The sequence below is a fragment of the Dipteris shenzhenensis genome, chromosome 31 (genome assembly GCF_047967505.1).
Source record: "Dipteris shenzhenensis isolate YYH24624 ecotype China chromosome 31, Dip_SZ_1.0, whole genome shotgun sequence".
Classification (NCBI taxonomy): domain Eukaryota; kingdom Viridiplantae; phylum Streptophyta; class Polypodiopsida; order Gleicheniales; family Dipteridaceae; genus Dipteris; species Dipteris shenzhenensis.
Window position 1 is genome coordinate 35086090 of NC_141626.1, and position 26291 is coordinate 35112380.

Consider the following 26291-nt stretch of genomic DNA (forward strand, 5'->3'; position numbering starts at 1 on the left):
TTCTCCAAACTATCATAAGACACAGAGAACCATAACTTTCAATAGAGACACGATATAAAATATTCAAACACATATCCAAATGCATCTTGAAATGCATTTTGCTCTGATATAAATTTCATAAGAAACAGAGAAGCGGTCGGAAAGAGATGGGCAGTTTACTAGACGGGGGTAAAAACTATGTGAAAAAGAAACAGTCACAAACACAAAGTCATAGATTTTTTAATCTTAAATCTAACACATTAATTGAAGACATACGATGATGCTCCTTGAAGAGAGCTTTGCATTGATATAAGTTTCATTCAAATCGGACCATTGAGCGAAAAGTTATGAGCAAAATACTAACAGGGGGTCAAACTGTGATGAAAAACACCTACTCCTTCTATTGGTGCCGACTTGGGAGAATACTACCTCCATGATTAGACTTCATCAATGATCCAAGTTCCATAGAGGTTGCCTAGGAGGGAAGGAAGAGCTCCTTTTGTGACTTAAGAAATAGATAAACCATTTCAGGAATAATGGGAGTGTAGTCGACGATAGATGAACAGAAGTTGATGAGTAGAGCATCATCGTCCGTATCCTCTTTTTTTTAAATCTGGTCCAAGTCCATTGATGGCAAGCTAGACTCGTCTCTCTTCTTTGACATCTTGCCAAGTGAGGTAAGCTGATTGCCAAGGTCCTTCAATCTTAATATGAATTCATGACCTGGTTCATTTGGGAGCATTAGACTATTGCTCAGCTAATTCTTCAACAAGAGAATATGTGACATGTTGTTGGCATTGTACCTCTTTTCCAAAGTCTTCCAAGCAAGTGCAGCCCACGAAGAAGAGGGATCATTGTATCCTTCACATTGAAGTTAATGATATTCAAGGCAACTTGTTCCTTGGTATCCCACTCTTTTTGTTGCTTTGTAAGATCTAGTTTTTGATTTGTGGTAACAGGAGTTGTTGATGTAGACTCTTTTAGAGTCTGTGACAATGTCCCACAAGTTCTTTAGCTGAAAAATATTCAACATTTTGAACTTCCAATCACCATAGGTTTTATCATCGAGCTTGCTACTCTGATCAAGAAATATGACATAGCCATGGTGAACCAAGAATCAAAACCCTGTATACAAATAGCAACCAACTGCTGGTGATATCTAGAAGCTTTACAAGGCTTGAAGAAGTAGTGTAGGATGCCAAATAGTCAACTAATGACTATGCAAGGTAGCATGTGAGTACAAAGGTGCAATTGTCCTGAATTGGTAAACCAAACTGCCAAGTGACTCAACAAGAGTGATTTTGCCTCTGTCAAAGAATAGAACAAGTATCAAAATGTGTGAGATGAATACCAATGATAGGTTTCGCAGGGATTGGGAACCAATTGGGAATTATTGGGTAGGGCTTTAGTTGGTGGCTTGTTTTGGAGTTCTCTCCTCTATTGTAGCTAGTCCTATAACTAGTCTACATGTGGATTGATATAAAAAAGGACCAAAATAAATTTTATCTTGCTTTGGTTTGTGCTTGGTTTGAAGAGGTTGCGATCTAATTACGAGTGGTGCCGATCAAGAGGTTTCTGCAAATACTACAAATGAGAAATCCCAAATGTGAAATCTGATGTGGCAGGTGTGTAGATCTTGAGTTGGTAAGCAATTTTGCTTTTTGAAGAGCCACCTCCAAATTCCACCTGGATAAAAAGATAAGGCCCCCCGGAAGAATGACAAAACTTTGAGGGTCCAAAATTATGATGTGGATGCACTAACGATGTGGCACTAGGTGGTCTCATGCATTGTTTGCTTGGCAAGGGGTGTGTCTCTTAAGCAAATGCTGAGGAGGCCTACCACTTATCAAGTGAGGTGGCAATGATGACACGGCACAACCATGTGGTAGATGATGTGGTAGGTAGGTGAGGTGGTAGTGATGATGTGGCAAAGGTGCCACATGTTAGGTGATGTGGCTTGTGGATAAGGCAATCTACCATGTGGCACTATAGTCTCACTAACCAAATCACAATTTCTTGAATCCTACCTTATCTCCAAATAACTAGGTGACATGTGTCAACTTGTGAGAGCACCTAAGGTTAGTTTCACTTAACCAAGAAGTGATATTGTCTGCCATGTGTCAACCAGTGAGATAGTGAGATAGTGAGAGAGAGGTAGAGAGGGAGGGGCTCTGCAATGAGTTTTCATGGTGGAGCGATGAAGGAAAGACGATCCCATGAAGGAGGCTATGCTACGAGGGACCCTGTAGGAGGGTGTGTTGAGGTCATGTTGAGGTTGTGTTGAGGTCACGGACTAGAGCAAGAGATTGCTTGAGGCTATGTGGGAATCACTAGAGTAGCTGAGAGAGGGAGAGAGAGGAGTGCACACAAGATAGACTAGCTGTACACTAACTTGTATTCCATGCAAAATAGGAATATATACATTAACCCCTTAGGGTTAGGGTTAGGGTTAGGGTTTGTCCCATAACCCTTATGGTGCAATTTACACACCATTCTCAATAGTAGAGAGAGGTGGTGGGGGAGTGGAGAGAGGTTAGGAGTGGGAAGAGATGGGGGGGTGGAGAGAGGTGGGGATGTAGAGGGAGGGAGGGAGATGGTTGGAGGAAGGGGGTGGAGAGAGGTAGAACGTGTAGAGGGAGGTAGAGAGATGGTGAGAGAAAGGATGTGGAGAGAGGAAGAAGAATGGTGAGTCGAGAGAGGAAGGGGGTGTAGCAGGAGGTAGAGAGATGGTACGGTGGAGGGAGATGTTGGGTGGATGAAGGGGGTGTAGAGAGAGGTATAGAGATGGTGGGGTGGAGGAAGGGGGTGTAGAGAAAGGTAGAGAGATGGTGGAAGGAAGGAGGATGGTGGGATGGAGAGAGAAAGGGGTACGGGGGGAGGTAGAGAGATGGTGGGGTGGAGAGAGGTAGGGGGATTGCATTGAGTGGTGGAGGTGGAGGTGGAGGTGATGGAGGTGGTGGGTCTTAATGAAAAAGTGGTTGTGGAGGGGTGGAATGGATGGATAATGGAGAGGTAGTGGGGAGGGAGATGAAGATGGAGATGGAGTTTGAGGTGGTGGAGATGGAGGGGGAAGCTTTGACAAAAAAAGTGGTGGAGGGGGTGGAAATGGTGAGTGGGAGGTGGAGGGGATGGATAATAGAAAAGGTGGTGGTGGAGGGGGTAGATTGATGGAAAAGTGGTAGTGGAGGGGAGGGGGAATGTGGAAGGAAAGAGGAGATAGGGAAGGAGCTATATAGAAAAAGTGGTGGTGGCAGTGGTGGAGATGGTGGATGGAAGGTGGAGGACATACAATATGGAGGCTTGATGGAATTTGGAGATGAAGGAGAGCTAAAAGGGGCTTGGAAAAGTGAGGGGAAAGAAGGGGGGGGGGAAGGGGTGATGCTTTTATAGGATGTCAAGGGCTTAAGGGTTAGTCTTTTTTGTGATTAGAGTGTTTATGTAAGTCAACATTGTTTAGGATGTAAATGTCAATCTTTTGCACCAATTGAAAGCCATTTTTCACTCCTTTGCCTTGATGGATGTGTTTTGAATGCTTTTTTGAAGGGGTTATTTTTCACACATGCAAACACGTGCTTTGCTTTTGATTCAGGTGCTAACCTCCCTGCCAATACCATGTCTAGGTTTAGAAGGTGTTGGTCACCTATAATCGGCTCATTGTAGCATAGGTGTTCACAAATGTAGCATAGGTCCTTAGGTTGTATTCAAATGAGAGGTTTAGGCTAATGCATAAAAAGCATATCTCATGTAAGCATGGGTGAGAAATAGGGCTTGATCACAATGATGGATGGAGGCTCTCACCTCCACAAGAGTTCAAAGGTTTAGAAGGGGGTTGCAGGGTTTCGAAGGGGGATAAGTTAAGAGAGATATCTAGGAGTTTCAAGGTTCATAGATGATTGCAGGGCTTAGGAGTAGTCCAAGGTTGAGGAGTGGATAGCTATTCTCCTTCATGACTTCAAGGGGTAAGGGTTGAGGAGGAGGGACAAGGGAGGAGGAGGGAGGGTTGTAGGGTTTCGAAGGGAGATAAGTTAAGAGAGATATCTAGGAGTTTCAGGGTTCATAGATGATTGCAGCACTTAGGAGGAGTCCAAGGTTGAGTACTGGAGAGCTATTCTCCTTCCTGACTTCAAGGGGTAAGGGTTGAGGAGGAGGGACAAGGGAGGAGGAGGGAGGAGGGAGGAGGAGGAGGAAGGAGGGGGAGGAGGAGGAGGAGGAGGAGCAGGGAGGAGGAGGAGGAAGGGGGAGTAGGAGGAGGAGGAGGGAGGAGGAGGAGGAGGGAGGAGGGAGGAGGGAGGAGGAGGAGGAGGAGGAGGAGGAGGAGGAGGAGGAGGAGAAGAAGGGAGGAGGATGCGCTCTTGATTTTATGCACTCCATTATATGGGATTCAAGAAAAAGTACCAATGGTGCATTGTACAAACTTTCATCAATGACTTATGTGATATAGATGAACATAGGAGCATAGATTCTCAAACAAGATCCATCGTGCATGTTGTTAAGTAGAGATCAAGGAAGCCACTAACCTCAATGAAGAGGCTAGGACACATGTCATCTGTAGTAATAAAGTAGGAAAAAGGTGGTCTTAACGGGTATGAACCCTAGAGATAAGGCTCGTCATCATCATTCCCAAACATCCTAGAAGATATGCTTATTTAGAGAGAGAAATTTGTTGAGTACTTGCACCTACATGCTGATTCTAGCCATGACCATTGTAGGAATCCCATGCGCAAAGCCTTCTTCAATTTATGAGTGGTGATTTTGGAGTGTCAGTATTTTAAGTATATCAACAGAGATGCATGCCTAGAGTGGGAGTACAAACTGTTGGTATGGGGCTTGAGAGGATGATTGAGGACAAAAGTTCAAAAGCTCAGATACTAGATAATATTCAGAGCTTAAATTTGATAATATCTTGAGGCTTGTATGCACACACTACTTGACACATGAATCTATGCTCTCATGTAGACATTGATCTTCTTGTAATCTTATCTTTGTCTTTGATTCTCCCTTAATATATGGAATTTTGGCATCTTATGTCTATTTCTTCTATCAATTCTTGAGAAATCGAGTGTGCAAGCCTCAAAACTCACACAAAGTTGTATTCACACAATTATTCACACTCTCACTTGCACAAATTGTAGGAATTTGTTGATGAACATTCCTTCCCACATGCATGCATGATTCTCTTGTAAGTGAGTAGACCATGCATGCTAGGTTGTAGGAGAGTTGGTGTATGTAGAGTGAGGAAAAGAAACCCATCCTTCATGTGTTCCTAACCTTGAAAGTAACTTATTGAGAATCAGTTGAACTTATCGAGAATCAGTTGAACATACACTAAGCAGTCTTGCTCATGATGCATGGAAAATCATCCATGGACTCCTACTCAATGATGCACCCTCATTGTAGTCTTTCTTAGGACTGCACCAATTGATTGTACACACATTGAGGAAGCTTTGGAGGTGGCCAAAAATTCTTGTAACTTCTTTATCTTGTGTGGTGATGCCATTCTCTTGTTTCTATTACTTGCTACAAATTGACTTTGTTAGAGCTTCGTTGATCTGGCCTTATCGGTCTTTTGAGTACATGCCCTCACTTATGTACCGCTCAAAGAATGGTACATATCTTGGTCCTACCTATTATGTGCATTAAATTGTGCCAAACTCATTTTCACTATCAAATACTAATCTTGTAATTTCACCTTTATCTTGGATGGTGATGCCATCCTCTTGCTTCTACTACTTGTTGTTAAGTGACTTTCTTGGAGCTTTGTTAATTAGGGCTTATCGATCTTCAAAGGTCATGCCCTCATTTGTGTCCCTCTTAAAGAATGGCCAACAAAAAGGATTTTTTTTTTTGCTATATCAAGGCCTTACAAGCAATATCGAAAGCATCAAGATCCTCCCTTATGTGGATTAAATTTTGGCAAAATTTTCTTCACTATTAGATACTGACTCCTTCAAATGCTCACCTATGTGTAGCTCTCTCAAGGGCTCTCTTAGCCTTTAGTGGCCCCTTCTAATTACTTGGTCTCAAAACAATTGGGATTGGTCACTCATGGTCTTCGCTGTGTAGTCTAAGAGTTGTCTCTCAATGTTTACTGAGGCTACCTTGGGCTCAAGAAAATTGGGATTGGTTCACTCACAGCTTGTTGCACTATGTATCTGATGTCTCACCACCTATCGGAGTTATCTCAAGTATCTTGCACCTTCCATTGTACGATCACAGCGTGGACCATCTGGTCGAGCCAATTGATTCGACTGCGCAAACGCTTCAACATTTCGGAGGCAAGGAGCTAGATTCTTTTCAGGCAGAGGATGCCGTCGTCGTAGGAACAGTGACAGCACCGAACAGCTTGATTGGATCCAAACCTCTTGTAGATTATGTTTTGTGATATCCTCTTGTTATATTTTGTATTTCTCTTGGTCCTCCATGTCTACTTGGCATGCTCTAAGAGTTTTGCATAGTGAGCTATCTATTGTCCCCTTGTGCCTCATAGTTCACTCAAGTTTGTGGCATTATTAGATCTGCTTGCTTGTTGCTAGGGCTCTCCTACACTAGGTTTTAGGATAAATTCATATCATCTTTCTTACCACTCTTGGTCCTCCAAATCTACTTGGCCATGCTCCAAGACCTTTCCATAGTGAGTTGTGTATTACTAGAGCCTTTCAAACATGTTGCCTCACATTTGCATGTGCATCAGTTGTCTTCTCGATTGTGACTTGGCACTCTTCCATCCAAGTGTCAATGCTTGCACATGAGAATCTAGAAGAAGTAGGACATGAATCTCAACATTAAGCATTGTTCCATCAAACACTATTCCATCCAAGTGCCATTGGTTGCACAATTTGTGAGAATCAACACAATTTGTGACACACGGATTCGGACATCAAGCATGCATGATGGTTAGAGGCCATGGATATCTCTCTACAATCATTGCCTCTTTTTTGGTATCCCTAAAAATTATTGCCAAATGGTGATGATTAATTATCAAGCCACTCCACCATGAACAAAGAAGGAATTCACACTAAGCTTAATTGCTTAAATGAAAAAAGGATGAGTCACTCTAATATTTTATGTTGAAGAAAACTCTAATCAATAAACTTGGTATCCTCATGAAAAGACCATAAGAACTTGGCTATTAATTGGTATAGTGATGGATCTCTAATCAATGCAGGCCTTGAATCCCCCCTAGGTGTAAAGTCAATGGATTAACCAAGGAATTACCCTAGAGAAGAGCAAGCTATCCAAGCTAAAGGCCAAGAAAAAAAGAAAGGATAGTGATGAGAAGGAGGAAAGTAGATGCTCTCCCAAGAACAAGAAAGAGACCATGATGACCCTACTAAAGAAATCTCTACAAGATCTTGGCATCTAAGGATAGTGATGAGGAGGAAACTAGATGCTCTCCCAAGGAAAAGAAAGAGACCATGATGACCCTACTAGAGAAATCTCTACAAGATCTTGGCATCTAAGGTAGACACAAGACAATGAAAAATAGTGCAACAAATGCACATGAGAGGGCCACACAAAGTCCAAACTATTGCAGAAATATTGTGAGATATGTGTTAAAAGGAAAAAAACAATAGATTTAAATTGAACACGTAGCTCACATACTCAACACACATAGTGATGAGGAGGAGAGAAGACGCCAGCTTATTGGCTATACAAACAAGACTCTTCTCTATTCTACAAAAAAGTTGATTATGGCATAGTATATAATGCACATTAATGTGGAACTATTCACACTTAGAGTTAGATCCCTCTAAATATCTCTATGTTCCTAACTATGTATGCACATATGTCCCACCATATGTACATGGATGATGACCATCCCGCTGACCCATACTTTACCACTCCCCTATAATTGGACGGCTGTCTCTAGATTTTTATATGTTCCTAATCATCTATCGCATGTTCTTATGGATACTCAAACTTATATCCCTTCTAAAGATCTCTATGCTCCTAATGATTTAAACACATATGTCCCACCACACATATGTATATTGGATGATGACCATCAATACATACATCCCACCACACATATGCCCCATCATATGTATATTGGATGATGACCGTCCAAATGGCCCACACTTTAGCACTCTCCTATCATTGGATTGTCTCTACAGTTTTCTAAATTTCTAATCATTTACCCCATGTATACACATAAAGTCAATATTAGATAAAATGGGAAAATTCCAATTCCCAGATAAAACAATGGAGTCCGGTGAACCTTTATAAGATTTTGTAAAAAACCCCTCATGTGACATATCATTGGAAATATCTCAAACAGTAGAGTCTAAAATTTAAATCTACAATCTCTAGCAAATTTGAAGTTTGTGTGTCTGATATATAGTAAGAATGAGATTAAAGTTTCATTACCAAAATGCAAATTTATTCCCACTTTATCTAATATTGACTCCATACACATATGTCCCACCATATATACATGGATGATGACCATCTCAAATGACCATACTTCTAGACTTCTCTATGTCTGAACCATATATACCATGTATACACATGCGCATATGCTCCACCATATGTACATGGATGACGACCATCCCATTGACCCATACTTAACACTCCCCTATGGATGATCTCTATCACAGAGTAGATAGGTTTTGAAATTTTCCAGCTTCTTATGAGGCAAGGCTTTTGTGAACAAATATGTTTGTTGATCCTTGGAGAAACATTGAACTAGCTAAGTATTTCCTTCTTCCATCTAGAGTTGTATCAAATGGTATTAGAAGCCAATGTGCTTTGACCTCTCATGATTGTTTGGATTCTTTTCCAAGGCAACGGAACTTTGGTTATCAAAAAGATCATGGTAGCCCACTTGGACTACACAAAGATCTTCCACGAGATTCCAAATCCAGATTGTGTCACATGCCTACCATGCAAAAGCTAAATATACTCAACCTCTACTATAGGCATTTCCACAGTTGATTACTTCTCACTAAGCAAGATATACCGTGAGAAATTAGCATGAATATTTATCCTTACATCGACTTGGTTGGGGATGTCTCCCTAATCTCCATCATAGGAACCTCAAGTTGAAGTTCTGCATAATATGGGCTCTCTTTTAGATGATCTAGCCTATGGTTGCCTATCCCAAGGTATCCAGAAATCCACTTTACTCCATTCCAATGCTAAATAGGTGGAATTAACACCAACTAGCTTACATTCCCTATTACATAGAAAATAGCAGGCTGTGTTGATGTCTTAAGTAGATGATCATACTAACTACCACTTTTTGATACAATGTAGGAATTCAAAATTGTGCACTTTTTAAATTTTGCAAGTTGTGCTCGAGTTTCAATAAGTGTACTCAAAGGTATAGCATCCAACGTTCCAAATTTCTCCAACATGGAAGTCAATGTACCTTATTTGGCTTAGAAATATGTGTTTCTTCCTCTATTTCTTCTATGTCAACACCCAAAATGTATTGAAAGAATCACAAATCATGCAGTTCAATCTTCTTGCAAAGATTGACCTTAACCTCCTTCATCTATTTTTTGTTCTACCTATTGCTATGATGAGTCATCCACATAGAGTGCAATGATTGGAAGAGAATCTACTTTTGTAAGCACATACATCCATGATCAATTTCACTTCTTATGAACCCTTGCCTCTTGAATATGTGTCGATCTTGCTATACCAAGCACGTGGGTCTTGCTTGATATCATAAGTTCCTCCTTAGGATTACACACTAAGTACTTAGATCCTTTTTCCATGGATCCTTATTTCCTTTGATTATAACCTCTTCTTGCAGTGCTCTATTAAGGAATGTAGATTTGACATCCATTTGTTTTGCAAAATGTAACCCTACACTACATGTAAGAGAAAGGATGAAGCAAATTGGGATTTACAGGTATCCGAGCAGAAAAGCACGAGCGGAGAAGTCCGAGCAAGCCTTTTTGCAACATGTTCCTATGTATATTCATTCAAGGAATCATATTGAAACACTATTACAGTGGCATATGTTAAATACCAACTATATTTATTCAATTCTAACAGTACAAACTTTCCATGTATAGTATTTAAAGAAAATGTTAAAACAGGTCAAGGTCATTTGCAACCCCCCTAGAATGATACATTATCTTTCAGAACATTCATATATATGTTTAAATTCATTATTATTTTTCTCTATTCTCCTCACACCCAAAGTAGACTATTCAACTAAGTTGGCCACTCATGTATGTGATTCCATCCATGAACAAGGTTTGAACATATTGCACAAAACTTTTACCAGAAGTGGAAGTTTTGCCCAGTATATTCCTAACCGAAAAAACATTAAATCCAGATCATGAATCTAGGATTCCACACTAAAAATTATAACCCACAAGCGTAATTTAAATTTTGAATTTCAATGAACCAATCCGACCAATAAATCTACGTGTGCACTTCAGCTTGCTCATCTATATGTAAGCCGCCAAGTGATATTTTACAAACCACATGCAACAAGCTTACCAGATGTACGTAATATAACAAGTAAGAGTGACAACGTATGAAGGAAAAGGAATGCATATCATAGAATCTTACATTAAATAATGCCAACCAACAAAATAGAAGCTCAAGATTGTTTCCAAAAGTCAAAACAATTGTACCTCCAATGTAGATTTTACTTGCGCATTAATAAACTAGAGTGCACCCAAAAAAAGTTTTCCAAACTATTGTCTCATACGCATAATGTCACAAAATTTCAGAATCAAAACGATAGCCAAAAATAAATATCGTGTATGTGAGATAGCACCAATGTCTAGGAGACCATAAAGTATAATCATAAACTAATTCTCATCGGCGGAGTCATCCACAAATAAACTCCGTCGTCTCCTCTCTCCCTCAACTCATAGTTATATGATTTGTCGTTCCTTTCCATGTGCATGGCCATACTCTCTGCGTAAGTTGGCAATTCACTTCAAAATGAAACTCTAAAACTCCCTTACATGCGTAAATGAAAGGTATTCATTCAAAATAAAGAACAACATTTTTTACTCACTAGTCCAATGGCACAGCAACATTGATTTCTTCCTCCTCAGCATCGACGTCCATGAGCATATGCTACTGTGTAGACAATCCCACACCTGCATAAATAGCATCCACCACTCCTGGAAGTAGTCCAGTAAATATCTCTGGGTCATTGTCTATTGCCAAGCAAGGGCGACCAGAGTGGAGTGCAGCCCTCAATCCTGGTCCTGTCCCTGCCCCCATCTCAAGAATGGAACCATTTGGAGGACACAACATCTCCAAGAACATAAGTATGAATGTAGGACTCTTCTCAAGAGATCCACGCCATGCACCTCCCTTGCCAACTCTTTTGGAACGATGGACTGAAGGCAAGTAATGTGGAAGCAAGTTGCCATCTAAACTCATCCTCATCATGGAGGCCACACCCTTTGCTGATTGCATGTTAAATGTGGGTCTTTGCCCTATCCTCCTCATAGCCATAGCATGGAAAACATAAGACTATTCAAAAAAGCATGAGTCAATTTCTATGTGATTTATGATACAGAAGTAGAAGCAAACATACATTTGAAGACTCACCTTCACACCAATCCCAAGTGTGTCTGAAATGCCTTGAGGTTCCATGCTTTGTACTATCCATCTGCTTGAAACAAAACAATATGTACCATAATCAGACCCTAGCCTATAACCCGCAAGACTTCATGAAGTGTTCAACACAAATAAATTTACCTGCAAGCCACCTCCATTTTTAATCTTACTGCATAGCGCTCCACAGTAGGCAGAGTAGATGGAGAACAAAAAACCAAAGTCCACCCATTGTCATCCATCACAGCTGCAGCAATGGCCAAGTAAGAGGAGATATGATCTTCTGAGATAACATTCCAAGGTGGAACCTCTCCTTCACCACTTGTAGCATACCCTGTGGGAAGATCCACAATGCAATAGTCCACACTCCATGTGCATTGTTTAGAGTTTCGTTTCTTCCCTTGTTGGTGTAGAAGTGCAAAAAAATTGTGTAATTCTTGATATCCATTTGCAAGCTGTGATTGCACTATCTCTTTGCCCAATTTCATATAGTCAAACTCCCATACCTTTACCCAACTCCTAGGTATGAGGGGATGTTTCCAACGTGGCAAAAAAGACAATGGAACCCAAATAAATTCAATGGAGAAAGGCTTTCTCACTATCCCAGAGTCATGAACTTCCGGAGTATCTACAAACATAATGCATATCAAATGACAATACTAGACTAAAAGGAATTGGAAAACTTCAACAAAGATATTTCAGCTTACCATCTCCATCCAAGTCAGTATTCTTCCTTCTCCCTGGTTTTACAGGATCAGGATTCCCTATATTTTCCTTTTGTTTCTCCACCAACATCTTTTGTTGGTCCTCGAGATTTTTACGCTGCTCCTCGGTCATGTCTCCAGAGGATCCAGAATCAGATTTACATTGACCTTTCGAATGCCTTATCAAGAAACCCATGGAGCAAGTCAATCACAAAAAACTAGTTAAGAACAAGAGGCACATAAATAACAAACATGAAAAGTATACCTCTCTAGCATTAACACCTCCTTCTCCACACACTTTCCACTACTCATTTCTATCCACCATGGACAATGCTTTCTCTCCCACTCTGAAATCCTTATAGTTCCTTTTGCAGTCATTTCCTCACAAAAGACTTTATGTGTGTACATGCAATAGGTAGGAGGATTGAGCACTGTCCATGCCTTGCAAATAGATGGAATGGTCTGTATCTTTTTTGTTTCCAGCAAATGAAGAATAAACCTATTCAAAACCCAGGCAGTTGAAAGCATAAGAATAATATGAAATAGAAATTCAAGAATTAGGCAATGAAAGATGAATGCTTACCTAAAAACAACTCTTCTGCTTGCATTCACAAGGTCAACCTGTTTTGCAGGCACGGTAGCCACAGACATGAAGGATGCAAAAGGCTCATACAAATCACTCCGATGTCTTGCCACAATATCCTAAAAATATTCGCATAGTGTAGGATGCTCTGGCAACTCCAAAGGAGAAACACCAACAAATGAAGCCTGAACCTGTGACAACAACCTATGACACTCTTCAAGAACCTGGTCCATAAAAACTTCCTTTGCAAGCCACCCAATGAAGGCATGGTCACTTGTTGGCATTCCATAACTATTCTTCAAATTCAAATCAGACCCAAGTAAAGACAATAATGAAAGCTGCCTAGCCCATAATTTGTGAAACCAATCTTTGCCATGTGTAGGATTTATTATTGACAAAATCTGTGAAAACCACACAAAAGAAATTCAGCGTGACATTTGAAAGCAATGCATAGCAATACTAGACAAAGGAAAATGCACAAACTCACCCTGTGCACCTTTCTCCTATATGTTTGAGTGACTGTTCTTTTAATCCCAGCTATTTTAACAACTCTTTCATCTTTATCCATTCCAGGAGGTAGCTTCTTACAAGCTGCTTCAAAATCAGATTTCCACTTGCCCTACAAAAGCAAGTATGCAGCAAAGCTATAATTCAAACTTTATACAAAAGCAAAAGGAAAGAAAGCATGAGGTAGAAAGTATAAGAACTCATAGCATAAACCATGCGACTAAGAATAGCCTGTGTGAGGGGATACCAAACCCTTCTTCCTTGACCAATCTCCTTTTGCCGTACAACCTCAATATTTTTCCTTTCTTCTTCCGTGAAATCCTCTAGAAATACTTATGCATCACAACTAACAAGTGTACTTGTATGATACAAGTAATCTTTAAGATTTGTTGTGACAATTTCCTCCTCATTCAATCTGGACAATGGAATTTGTTTTAGCATTAAAGTTGAAAATAGAAATATGTTCTTGAAACAACTAGTGGAAGAAAGAAAGATGATACTCACAAGTTAAACCTTTGTAAAGCTGCAATCAACCTCAACTCATTGTCAGGCTCTGGAGCTATAATATGTGCATGAATCCTGATATGCCTTGCCTTGTTATTAACAAAGACCTCCCCAATGCTCTCCATCCATGAGGCATTTCGATGGTTTCCCTCCCACACATATAACATCTTGCAGGACAGGAATTTCCATGCAGGAGTTTGTTGAAGCTCATGTTGAGAGTTCACGCTCAACATCATGTGATCATGTGTGCATAGCACCATCACGTGATCATATGTGCATAGCACTAACCTTATAGAGTGCTATAAAGGAAAGGGTTAGCTTCCCTAACCCTAACCCTAAAAGGGTTTGTATATATTCTATTTTTTCAACTAATTCTAGTGTACAGTTAGTCATTTGTGGTGTGCTCTCTAGCTGTGCCCTCTCTCCTCATCTCCACTCTTCTCCTCTCCCCTCTTCATATTTTGTCATGGTATCAGAGCATGGTTCTGCCTTCCGTTGAGGCGCCATCCTTCTTGTGAGAGTGATTGAGAGATTGAGAGATTGTGAGATTGAGTGTTCCATTCTCTTCCGTTGAGAGAAAATTCCGTCCATCGGAAGAAGATTTCCGTCATTTGTTCTTGAGAGATTTCCGTCATTGAGAGAGTAAGAGAGATCCATTTCATGAAAGATTCATTGAGCGTAAGAGAGTCCCTTGAGTAGTTTCTTTGTGAGGATCCATGTGAGGAGAGATTTGAAAGGTTTGAGAGAAAGAGCCGAAGCTCTACTGGTTTTGAGAGGAAAGAGAGTTGATTTGCTATCCACAAGCGGATGCTTCTTCAACAAGCACCTCAGCTCCAGCGCGAGCAAGTGGACTAGAAGAAGCAGCATCAACCGAGCTCCTTCCTCAACATCAAGGCAGCCCAAGGCTCACTGGCTTCACACACAGTCTGGTAGCCTCTTCAATGCCTCTACAGCAGTAGCCGCCAGCTCCAACGACGAGCTCCTCTATCGACCAACGAGGGACCTCCACAGGAACGACGCTTCAGCCGAGGCAGTGGGCGCATGCCAGCCTCTATAACAAGCTTCAGGCTCCCGACTGCTCCAAAGCCTACGACGAAGACCTCTCAGCAGCAGCCACCGGCAACGACCACGTACTGCTTCTCCTGCAAGGCAACCTTTAGCAAGCGGTCTATAGCGGCAACGAAGCAGCGGCCGACTACAGCCAACGAGCTGCTCACGCAAGCTTCACCAACGGCCAAAGCAATCGGAGGTTCCCTGCTCCATCGACAGAGCTCGAAGCTTACGCGGCTCCTCCACCATCGCCAGAGCTCGAAGCTTCAACAGCATCGCCAGAGCTCGAAGCCTCCACAGCACCGGTTCGCAGCTCCCAGACGCCAACGCCTCCTTCGGCAAAGCTCACGTCTCCTACGGCAAAGCTCAGCCCCTTTCTTCTCTGCGCCAATCAACGAGCAGGGCGCGGATGGTGAAAAACACTGCGAACTCCTAGCACCTCTAAGGTAGTCCACCGAAGGCTCTCGATCGGCCGCCATAGCCTCCAACAGCTCTGTCACTCCGACCGGTCTCTCCTGCGAAACGACCAACGAGCCGCCTCTCCAAACGACTCAGTAAAGTCTGCATCAACGAGTCTTCTCCAACGAAGCGCGGACGGCTCCTACGATAGCCCACAGCACAGCCAACGGGCTCGACGGCCACCTCCATCAACGGAGAAGACGCCGGAATCCCCAAGATTCCGTCAGAATCTCAAAGATTCCGATCGGCCTCCTTGTGACACGTGGCCCTTATCCATCTGCCACGTCATCAGACAATCTTATCTGCCACGTCACCATCGGAGCCACGTCATCAGCGCCACGTAGGCAGTCCACGTCATTCTGCCACGTCACCTGCCACGTCACCTCTGCCACGTCAGCTGCCACGTCATCTGGCCACGTCATCAGTGACACGTCATCAGCCACGTCACTTGCCACGTCATCAGTGACACGTCATCTGCCACGTCATCTGCCACGTCATTTGTGCCACGTCATCTGCCACGTCATCTGCCACGTCACTTGTGCCACGTCATTTGTGCCACGTCATCATTGCCACGTCATCAGTGACACCTCAGCACTGCCACCTCAGCACAGAGCTTCACTGGCACACCTCTTGCTAAGCACAGTGCCACATCATCACTGCATGTGACTCACAGTGACACATCATCATTGAGCACCATTTGCACTCCTTTTGCCCCTCCACCTAGATCAAGTCATATCTCTTGATCCAGGAAGAATTTGAGGGTGCTCCAAAAAGGAAAGTCGCTCGATTTTTCGTGCTCTACGTGCTCGTTACATCACGCACACATTTCGGCGCAAGTTATACTCACATTTAAGCCTCGCCGACAAAACCACTTCCTTCACGCACATTTGCCTCTACATCGACGCATCTGACCCAGCACTTAAAAAGAACAAAAGAAAAGGAATTATTTGCTGCTCTTTCATCGATCGACGGTTGGTTTAGATCTAGATCAGAGTAGACTAGATCGCCATAGAGGGGACGCTTTGAATTCCCCAAGTTGCCAATCTAAGCCATGCCCGAAATTCCCGACTAGTACCTACTTGGAGTCAGTCCATACGCTCACATCCGATTTCACATCATTACATTACCTGAAATCTTACGTTCATCAGTTCAGTGAGCAGACTTCAGAGTTCAGAGGCATTGCAGATTGATTCAGTGGGCAGATAGCACTTGATTTCACACACACATGCCACCATTGTAAAGCCTATTTGGCTATCTCACGGCATCGTGCACATCATTTTTCAGCCTTGTAAAGCCTCTTGGCTATTCCCGGCATCATTGCCACAAGCCTTGTAATATAGGTCAGATCTTATTTACTGCAGTTCTATCTTCACCGACGGTACAGAGATTTCACTTGGCATCTTCAGTGTATTTGCAGTTGATTCATACAGAGTTTTCCAGGACACTTTTTGAGTACATTGTTTGCACCATGTCGACTAGCAACCTCAATTTGGAGGCATCTGCTAAGTTAGACAACTCCAATTATGGTACATGGAAATACCGAATGGAGACCATTCTTGTGCTTCAGGACAAATGGGAGTATGTTGATGGATCCATACCTAGACACCATTGGCAGATCCAGCCACCAGTAGCTCTACTCCATCTGTTGTCACAGCACCAGCAACGGGATCTACATTGGGATCTACATCTACACAAACAGTTTCCGCACCAGTAGCAGATCCTGCCATTGCCCGAGCTCAAGCAGAATGGGATAAGAAAGACAAGTATGCCTATCACCTGATCAAGTAGAATGTGCAAGATGTCATGCTAGCACAGCTCAACACAGTCAAGACATCAAAAGAAGCATGGGATATGTTCGCAGCTCTCTACGAGTCCAAGAACACATCCAGGATTCTCACCTTGAGAAACCAGATCAACCAGAGTTTCCGCAATAGCAATGAAACCGGTCATGCTTATGTACTCCGCATCAAAGACTACAACAATCAACTTGCAGCAGCAGGAGAGACTATGAATCCCGCAGAAATGGTTCAAGTAATCCTGAATGGACTAGGAGAAGGATATGAGAATCTAGTCCAGAGTATTGCCATCCAACGGCAAATTCCAACACTGGAAGAACTTCAGTCAGTTCTACTTGGTGAAGAACTCAGGACTCAAGCCATTCAAGCACGTAAAGGTCATTCTAATGATCAGGCATTCACAGCTTCAGACAGAAGCAGAGGCAAAGGCAGAAACAGAGGTAGATCATATCAGAAAAGTGGTCAAAATCAAAGTCAGAATCAGCATCAGCATCAGCAGCATCCTCAGCAACATCAAAATCAGCAAAGAGGAAATCATTCCAACCGAGGAAGATTCCAAGGACGAGGGAATGCATCCACCAATGTGTCAAACATTCAATGCAACTATTGTCACAAGTTTGGACACTATGAAAGAGATTGCCGCAAGAAGCAGTATGACCAAGGCGGTCAATCCAGCAGTAATCGAGGGAATTCCCGAGGAAGAGGAAATCATCGTGGTGGACATTCTAGTCACAGTCATTTTGCAAATGAACATGGCAATATGTTTCTTGCAAGTGAGGAATTGCATCAGACTGATACAATGCACCTAGACACTGATTTCAATCCCAAAGAAGATTTCAGTTATCAAGTCGACCAAGTGGAACAGGATCCTTGGTACATCGACAGCGGTGCATCATCTCATATGACAAATCATCAGGAATGGTTCACAGAAATGAAGCCATTAGAAGGTCAAAAGAATGTCATCTACACAGCAGACAATACACCGAATCCGGTTCAAGGGACAGGTGTTATCCCTATGAACAATTTCACTGGTACAAAAGGATTAGTCAAAGATGTGCTCTATGTTCCGAAGCTCAGCAAGAACCTTTTGTCAGTAGGTCAAATGACGGAACACAACTACAAAGTCATCTTCGACGGTGATGAATGCACTATCAGAGACAAATCCAAAAGAGGTCAGCTAGTAGCAAAAGGTGTCAAGGAAGGACGCTTGTACAGGATGCTAGCTACAGTACCAGATAAGCATGCCATGTCAGCTCAAATGCAACAGATGCCACTATCTGCAAAATGGCATAAGAGATATGGTCATGTCAACTTCAAGTACTTGTTAGATCTAAGGAATCAAAATATGGCAATTGGGATTCCGAAGCTACAGTTTCTTGGAAAAGTTTGTGAAGCATGCTGCTTCGGCAAACAAAAGCGAACCAACTTTGTCAGAAGTACCTCTCGTGCACGAGGTATTCTTGATTTAATTCATACAGATGTATGGGGTTATGCCCAGACCCGCAGCATCAATGGTTCACTTTATTACTTGACCTTCATCGACGACTACAGCAGATATTGTTGGGTCTACTTTCTGAAAGAAAAATCTGAAGTGTTTGTCAGATTTCAAGAATTTAAAGCCATGGTAGAGAACCAAACAGGCAGAAAGATCAAGGTCATGAGATCAGACAGAGGAGGTGAATACATGTCTTCAGCCTTCATGAACTTTTGCAAAACTCACGGCATTCGAAGACAATTCACATGTGCAGATACTCCTCAGCAAAATGCAATAGCTGAAAGGAAGAATGGGACTTTAGCAGACAGTGCTAGAGCAATGCTTAGTGAAAAGCATCTTCCGAATCAGTATTGGGCAGAAGCAATAGCTACAGCTAACTACTTGCTTAATCGGCTTCCTACCGAACCGATACAAGGAATGACTCCTTATGAAGCATTCACTGGACACAAGCCACGCATTGGGCATCTCCGCATATTTGGTTGCATAGCATATGCCCACATACATGATGATCATCGCAGGAAATTGGATGCGAAGTCACGCAAATGCATCATGGTTGGCTACAGTGACGAGAGTAAAGCATACAAATTGTATGATCCCATCAACCGCAAAGTCATTATCTCCAGAGATGTAATCTTCGATGAGGAATCAGAATGGAAAACCTCACCTACACAGGAGATAGAAGCATCGACTTCACAGTCATCTACAGAGCAGGTTGATGAAGAAGAGCAAGAATTGCCAGCAACACCCCAATCAGCGTCACAGCAGCTCAGACGGTCTACTAGGGAAAGCAGACCACCAGCCAGATTGACATATGCTCAGAAAGGCAAAGCAATTCAGGTGGAAACCACCAACTATGCTCTTATGACTACCATCATGGCTACAGAAGAGCCAGTGTACTTCGAAGACGCAGTAGATAAGCCAGAATGGCAAACTGCAATGAATGAAGAAATGGATGCTTTGTATAAAAATAACACTTGGGAATTATGTGACCTTCCACCAGGAAAGAAGGCCATAGCCAACAAATGGGTATACAAAGTGAAGTACAATCCAGATGGCAGTATTCAAAGATACAAAGCCAGATTAGTTGCAAAAGGATTTGCACAACAATATGGTCAAGATTATGATGAGACTTATGCTCCAGTAGCAAAGATGGATTCCATACGGTTCTTGATATCACTAGCGACACTCAGTAAATGGAATGTGTATCAGCTCGATGTCAAGAATGCATTTCTCAATGGTTATCTAGACGAGGAAGTCTACATGCAACAACCAGCCGGTTATATTGAACCAGGACAGGAGAACAAGGTTTGCCATCTCAAGAAAAGTCTCTATGGCTTAAAGCAAGCCCCCAGAAGTTGGTACAGCAGAATTGACCAATATTTTGCTGATCTGGGATACATGAAGTCCAATGCAGATCATACTCTCTACTACAAAGTTCAAGGGGAAGATATTACTATTGCACTTTTGTACGTAGATGATCTGATTGTGACAGGAAGCAAGGATAGCTTCATCAGAAAGCTAAAACAAGACTTATCTGCAGAGTTCGACATGAAAGATCTTGGACTTATGCACTATTGTCTTGGAATTGAGTTCTGGAGAGATTCAGATAGCACATTCATGAGTCAGCTCAAATATGTTGACAGTCTCCTGAAGAAGTTTCATATGGCAGATTGCAAGATTGCAGCCACTCCCATGGAACAGAGTTTGAAACTTACTAAAGATTCAGAAAAGCCTACAGTCAATGACAGATACTACAGGCAACTCATTGGATCTCTTATATATCTGACAATCACACGGCCAGATATTTGTTATGCAGTAAGCTCACTAGCACAATTTATGGCAAATCCAAAACAGTCTCACTGGAATGCAGCCAAAAGAGTCTTGAGATACATCAGAGGTACAAGACAATTTGGGATAAAATACAGAGGAAGTCATCCACGGTTGCATGGATACTGTGATAGTGACTATGCTGGAGATCATGAGACCAGGAGATCGACACAGGGATATGCATTTTTCCTTGGTCAAGGTGCTATATCATGGTTGTCAAACAAACAGCCAACTGTTTCTTTGTCTTCGACTGAAGCAGAATATAGAGCACTCACTACAGGTGCATGTGAGGCTATATGGCTCAGAAGACTATTGTCAGAAACAGATTACTTTGATGAGTCAAAGCCAACAACAATATACTGTGATAATCAATCGGCTCAAGCATTAGCCAAAAATCCAGTATATCACTCCAGAACAAAGCACATTGATGTCAGAGAGCACTTCATCAGAGAAAGAGTGTTACTTGGTGACATCACACTGCAGCATTGTGATAGCAAAGAAAATGTTGCAGATATCTTTACCAAACCACTCGGTAAAGAGCTATTTGAGAAACACCGACTAGCTCTTGGTTTGATGCAGAGGAAGGACATTCCCATTAAAGGGGTGTGATGATGGAATGTAATGCTCAGTCCTTCTTCGATTCCCCAGAATCATCATCTTGAGGGAAGGCCTACTTCATGATGTTGATCTTGAGGGAAGGTGTTGAGAGTTCACGCTCAACATCATGTGATCATGTGTGCATAGCACCATCACGTGATCATATGTGCATAGCACTAACCTTATAGAGTGCTATAAAGGAAAGGGTTAGCTTCCCTAACCCTAACCCTAAAAGGGTTTGTATATATTCTATTTTTTCAACTAATTCTAGTGTACAGTTAGTCATTTGTGGTGTGCTCTCTAGCTGTGCCCTCTCTCCTCATCTCCACTCTTCTCCTCTCCCCTCTTCATATTTTGTCAGCTCATGCTCAAACTCATCATTCATAGCATGCCAATGCTTGTCCCATGAAGCTCTTATCTCATCATCCACCTCTTTGGTTGTCCCATCAGACATCCCAACTAAAATAATAAAGGACCCCTTTGTGGGGACATATCCCTCCATCTCAAATGCTCTCTTGAGAATGGAGAGGTCATTCCTAAGTTGTCTCACCTTAGGGTGGATAAGTAATCTGCACAAAGGGATACGGGGAGGTACCATTCCTCTATTGACAGTTATGGAGATTTGGCTTGTGTGTCAACAGATGTGGGGGATGGTGTTGTTGGTGCTTGCTCTTTTTCTTTTGCAGTTTTTTTCTTCTTACCAGCAGCCTGTCCACCTATTGGAGATTTTCTCTTTCCTGACCTAGTCATGACTTCTAGCATACACAAAAGAAAATTGGATATTAGATCTCAGCCCCATCTCAGACCCATCTCAGCCACCATTCATTTTTTATTGTACTTTGACTAAAACCAAGCCATTGAATGAACAATGAATCAAAGAATGCAACTAACCAAAAGAGAAATACCTGCTAATCTTGGACCTTGGGTTGATACCAAAAACAATTTAGTTTCCAATATTCCAACCAACACTCTGCAAAGAGAGATTCAAGAAAGTCAAGCATGTATTGACATAGGAGCATAAGAACATCAAAGAGCAACCATAGTGTGGGAAAAAACTAATGCACAACCCTATTTCACCCAAATTGAAATTACAAAAGGAGAAATTCCTAAGGAGCTAGGACCTCTGTCCCATTGCCCCCACAAATTCAAATCTCCAATATCCAAAATGACAACTTGCATATATTGATTGGAGTAAAGTAGGGATTAACTATTGACATAGCAACCAGAGAATTATGAAAGTAAAGAGTTTACAGTTGGAGCATTTGAAGCAATGGGAAGTTACAACAGTCTACATGTAGTTGCAGATGTCTACAAAAGAATATACTTGCACATATCCATGTGGCTGATACACCAAGAATGATCATCCAAGTGATCTTCAACATGCTTGGATGTTAGAGATACAAGGTCTCTCTCATATCATAATGAAGTCTTTCCCCCTATTCCGCCAGCGGAATAGGGTGGGGAGGGCATCAAGGATGCATAGAACACTAAAATGGTGTTGCCTCTCCCATCTTCTGCTGGTGGAATAGGGAAAGGAAGCCATCAACTTCAAGCCCGGTTGGACATTATCAGCTACACTAGCCAAATGATATGTAGCCTTCAAGTGATATAGTGTTGCCTCTCCCCCTATTCCGCCAGCGGAATATGGTAGGGAGGCCATAATCTTGAAGCTTCCATGTGATCTTCAATATTCTTGGATGCTTGAGATGCAATGAGCTTGAGTATTCTTCAATATTCTTGGATGATTGAGATGCAAGTGATCTTCAATATTCTTCACTATAATGGCAATCCCCTAATACATCAACTTGAAGCTTTGACATAGCTTCCAAGTGATCTTCAATTTGCTTGGATGCTTGAGATGCAAGGATACTAATGGAAAAAAGGAACCTAACAGTCTCCATTCTCCTAAATTCATTTCATCAAAAGATGTATTCCTTTCATTAAAAAGACTATACGATTCCTATCAAGTGCATTCCAAAAACTATACAATCTCCAATTCCGCCGGCGGAATAGGGTGAGAGTGACATTAAGAGGTTGCTTAATAAGGGGGATAGATTCAGTGAAAATCTTTTTCAACCCAAAATGGCAGACGAGTGGCAGACTCTCTATCTCCTCTTCCAGTGCTGCATACCTTCAATGGCAGACTCTATCTCCTCTGCAATGCTGCATACCTTCAAGGCCAGATTCCCTATGAAAAGCATGCTAGAGCTACTAAATCTTCAAGAAAGGGGCATCCATAAAAGCCTCTAGTGGCTTCAACAAACCAAGGCCCAAACAACATCCAAGGCTCCAACACAACAATAAACCAAGGCCCAAACAACATCCACCATGGTTCTTCCAATGCGCATGCACCAATCGACCTTCAATGTCCTTGAAGGAGGTAAGTGGTGCTAATGCAAATCCCCTATTCCGCTGGCGGAATAGGCCAACGGAATAGGGGGGAGAGAGACTCACAAGAACAGCACTCTGTCGGGCTAAACTGGCGACAGATGATATGGCCGATCAAGAAAGACAAAGAAATAAGTACTTCAATCGACCTTCAACGTCCTTGAAGGAGGTAAGTGGTGCTAATGCAAATCCCCTATTCTGCTGGCAGAATAGGGGGGAGAGAGACTCACAAGAACAGCACTCTGGGGGGCTAAACTTGCGACAGACGATATGGCCGATCAAGAAAGACAAAGAAATAAGTACTTGAAGACTTTGAAATACCCTTCTTGACTGAAAAAAACATATTCAAGATATATATATTAGCAGCAAGAGATTGAGTACGCACCTTGTCACTGGGGATCGTGACTCAAGCTAGTCTGCAAGTGTGAATAGAAAGACAATGGACCCTGCTTCCAAGTAATCTCTGAGACCAACAGCACCACCAACTGCGACTCCTACAGATACAATCACACTGTCATCACTCCAACGTATTATCCTCTTTTAATGCAAAAGTCGAGATGAAGAGTCCTCAATGTCTATCTCCCCCTATTCCGCCAGTGGAATAGGGGAGATAGAAGCTATTTCTTCCTACCATTCTACCTCTTTTTCGCAAAAACTATTGCAATGCATATAAATGTAATGGACAGCAAAAACTATAACGATGCATCTATATCGATATCTCGCGGGACTGTAAGCTGTAGCGCCTATCTCTTAACGTATATCGAGTCCTCTTAACTTCTATCTCCCCCTATTCCGCCAGTGGAATAGGGGGGATAGAAGCTGCAAGAGTCCCAACGAGTGCCAAGCTGCTGCTTACCAGCGTTATTCCGAGAAGCTCTACGAATCCAAAAACCGGAGAAGGTGGTCTCTACGTGCAAGCTAAGGTCTAGCTCTACTCTCTGGAGCGATGTCTCTTCTTTCAATTACTAGCTCATGAAGCGCGGGGTGGTTACTGTTGCAAGCGCGGGAGGTGAGATCGGAAGGGAGGAGAGACGGAGCAGCAGCTAGGAAGAAAAGGAAGAAAAGATCGATTAAGGCAAGCGCAGGTACTTCCGGTTTTCTGGTCTCCAACATTCTCTGTTCTCTCTAGTCTAGTTAATTCCCCTATCCCGCATTTCGTAGCCACTTGTACTGCCGAATTGTGGGATTCTGCGAGGGTTCTATTGTGAGAGTAAGCGAAAGCCGAAATGGTTCTCCGAGAAAGCGGAAGCGGAAATGGCTCTCAGATGACAGGCTCTGGGAAAGCGGAAGCGGAAATGGCTCTGGGAATTGGAGCTATGGAGGAGTCCGAGGAGTTTGGTGAGCAGTGAGACGGGGCAGCCAAGCAGGCGTTTAATTTACGTCATCACTGGGTACAAGAGGCTGAAGAAATCCTATTTTTGACCCTTTCAAATTATTGCACAGGCCTCTCGTTTGCGTGTGCTTGACTGGCGTTAATTTGGTGGCAGGGATATCATCCGACTACACGTTGTCCTCGGAAAACAATAGTTCCGTTCTTCCGGTTTTCTGGCGTTGATGAACGGCTGTAGCTATCCATTGGCGAACCCACCCCCACCGAATGCCATGTTGTAAGTGAAATTTATGTTCTAGAGATGGCTCTCGGAGCTGCTGCCAATATAATAGTGCTGACGATGATCATATTCAGAGAGGACACTCACAAGATTCTCAGGGATAAACAGAGTATCGTCGTCTCCCATCACGAACCAATGCACCATCTCTGAGACTATACGAGAAATTCGAATTGCAGACTTCCGGCCGAGCTTGTTGGTGATTTGAAGTGTGGAGATATGTGGAGAGGTGAATCACGCCAGCGCAGGCCCTCACGGAGCTTGGAGGCCTCCCTTTTTTTCCTTCAATAGAGCCCTACGTGAACTTTTCCTACGTGATTGTTTCTTAAGTGAAGCGAAAATCTACAAGTTTGTCTTCCATGGGACTAGTCGTGATTGTGAATTTGGGAGCTGGCAAACGGATCCTCATGAACAAATCATGAACCTTGGAGATGAACAAATCATGAACGAACCATGAACTTGGAGATGAACCAATCATGAACGAACCATGAACCTTGGAGATGAACGGATTTCACGCTTCACAACGAACCAAAAAAATGGGAGAGCTTGAGCTCGGGACCTTGGTTCTTACCTCCCTCTTTGGCCTTGCTATTCACCTCTCCTCCATATCTCCACACTCCAATGAAGGCGGAGACATATAGTTCCTGAGGTAGGCGGAAATGTGGAAACGGATGCCAGTGGTGCCAAGAGAAGAGATAGCAGAAGTGGCACCAGGAAGTGCTTGGAGACCGACCGTTTCCAAAGACCACTTATCGCATGGCAGAGGTATCGAATGGCAGAGGTCGAGTAAATGATGGCAGAGGTCCACTCCATCACGGTAGGAAATCATAGATTTGACATGGGCATTTCTCGAGGTTGATGGTTTCAAATCCAGTGCTCGAGCACGGTAGGAAATCTCTCTCAATCTGAAAAATGGACATTGTAGTCACATCCATATTGGAATGCTATCTCTCTCAATCTCAAAAATGATTTATCCTAAATTTTACAAGTGTCTTGGATTAACTATCAATGCAAATGAATTTCATTTTTTTTTCATAATTTGAAATAAAATATTTATGACATCAAAATATAATATTTAAACAAAAGCATGGCAAGGCATACACTAAGTTTTGTGACAATTTTATTTAAATGCAAAGTTGATAGATTTAAAAAATAGCATTTTCTACATCATTAGATAAATATTCCTTAGTAGTTATGCAGTTATATGTGATCAATCTTTCACATTGTAATATATCTTTTGCAAGACATGCATTATAA

The 26291-nt window shown here is 42.3% G+C and overlaps 1 protein-coding gene and 1 long non-coding RNA gene across 2 annotated transcripts; both read right to left on the bottom strand.

The window, feature by feature from the left end:
- Positions 1-11028: 11028 nt before the first annotated feature.
- LOC147881385 (uncharacterized) lies at positions 11029-12354 on the bottom strand. Its single transcript, XM_087402382.1, has 4 exons — positions 12225-12354; positions 11662-11851; positions 11512-11572; positions 11029-11433 (listed from the first exon to the last, which is right to left on the bottom strand). The coding sequence occupies exons 1-4, from the start codon at positions 12352-12354 to the stop codon at positions 11029-11031; spliced, it is 786 nt and encodes a 261-aa protein (XP_087258508.1).
- Positions 12355-12619: 265 nt separating this feature from the next.
- Positions 12620-13400, bottom strand: LOC147881386 (uncharacterized). Its single transcript, XR_015544006.1, has 3 exons — positions 13292-13400; positions 12805-12995; positions 12620-12720 (listed from the first exon to the last, which is right to left on the bottom strand). It is a non-coding gene; the product is annotated as an uncharacterized LOC147881386 (long non-coding RNA).
- Between the last annotated feature and the right edge of the window lie 12891 nt (positions 13401-26291).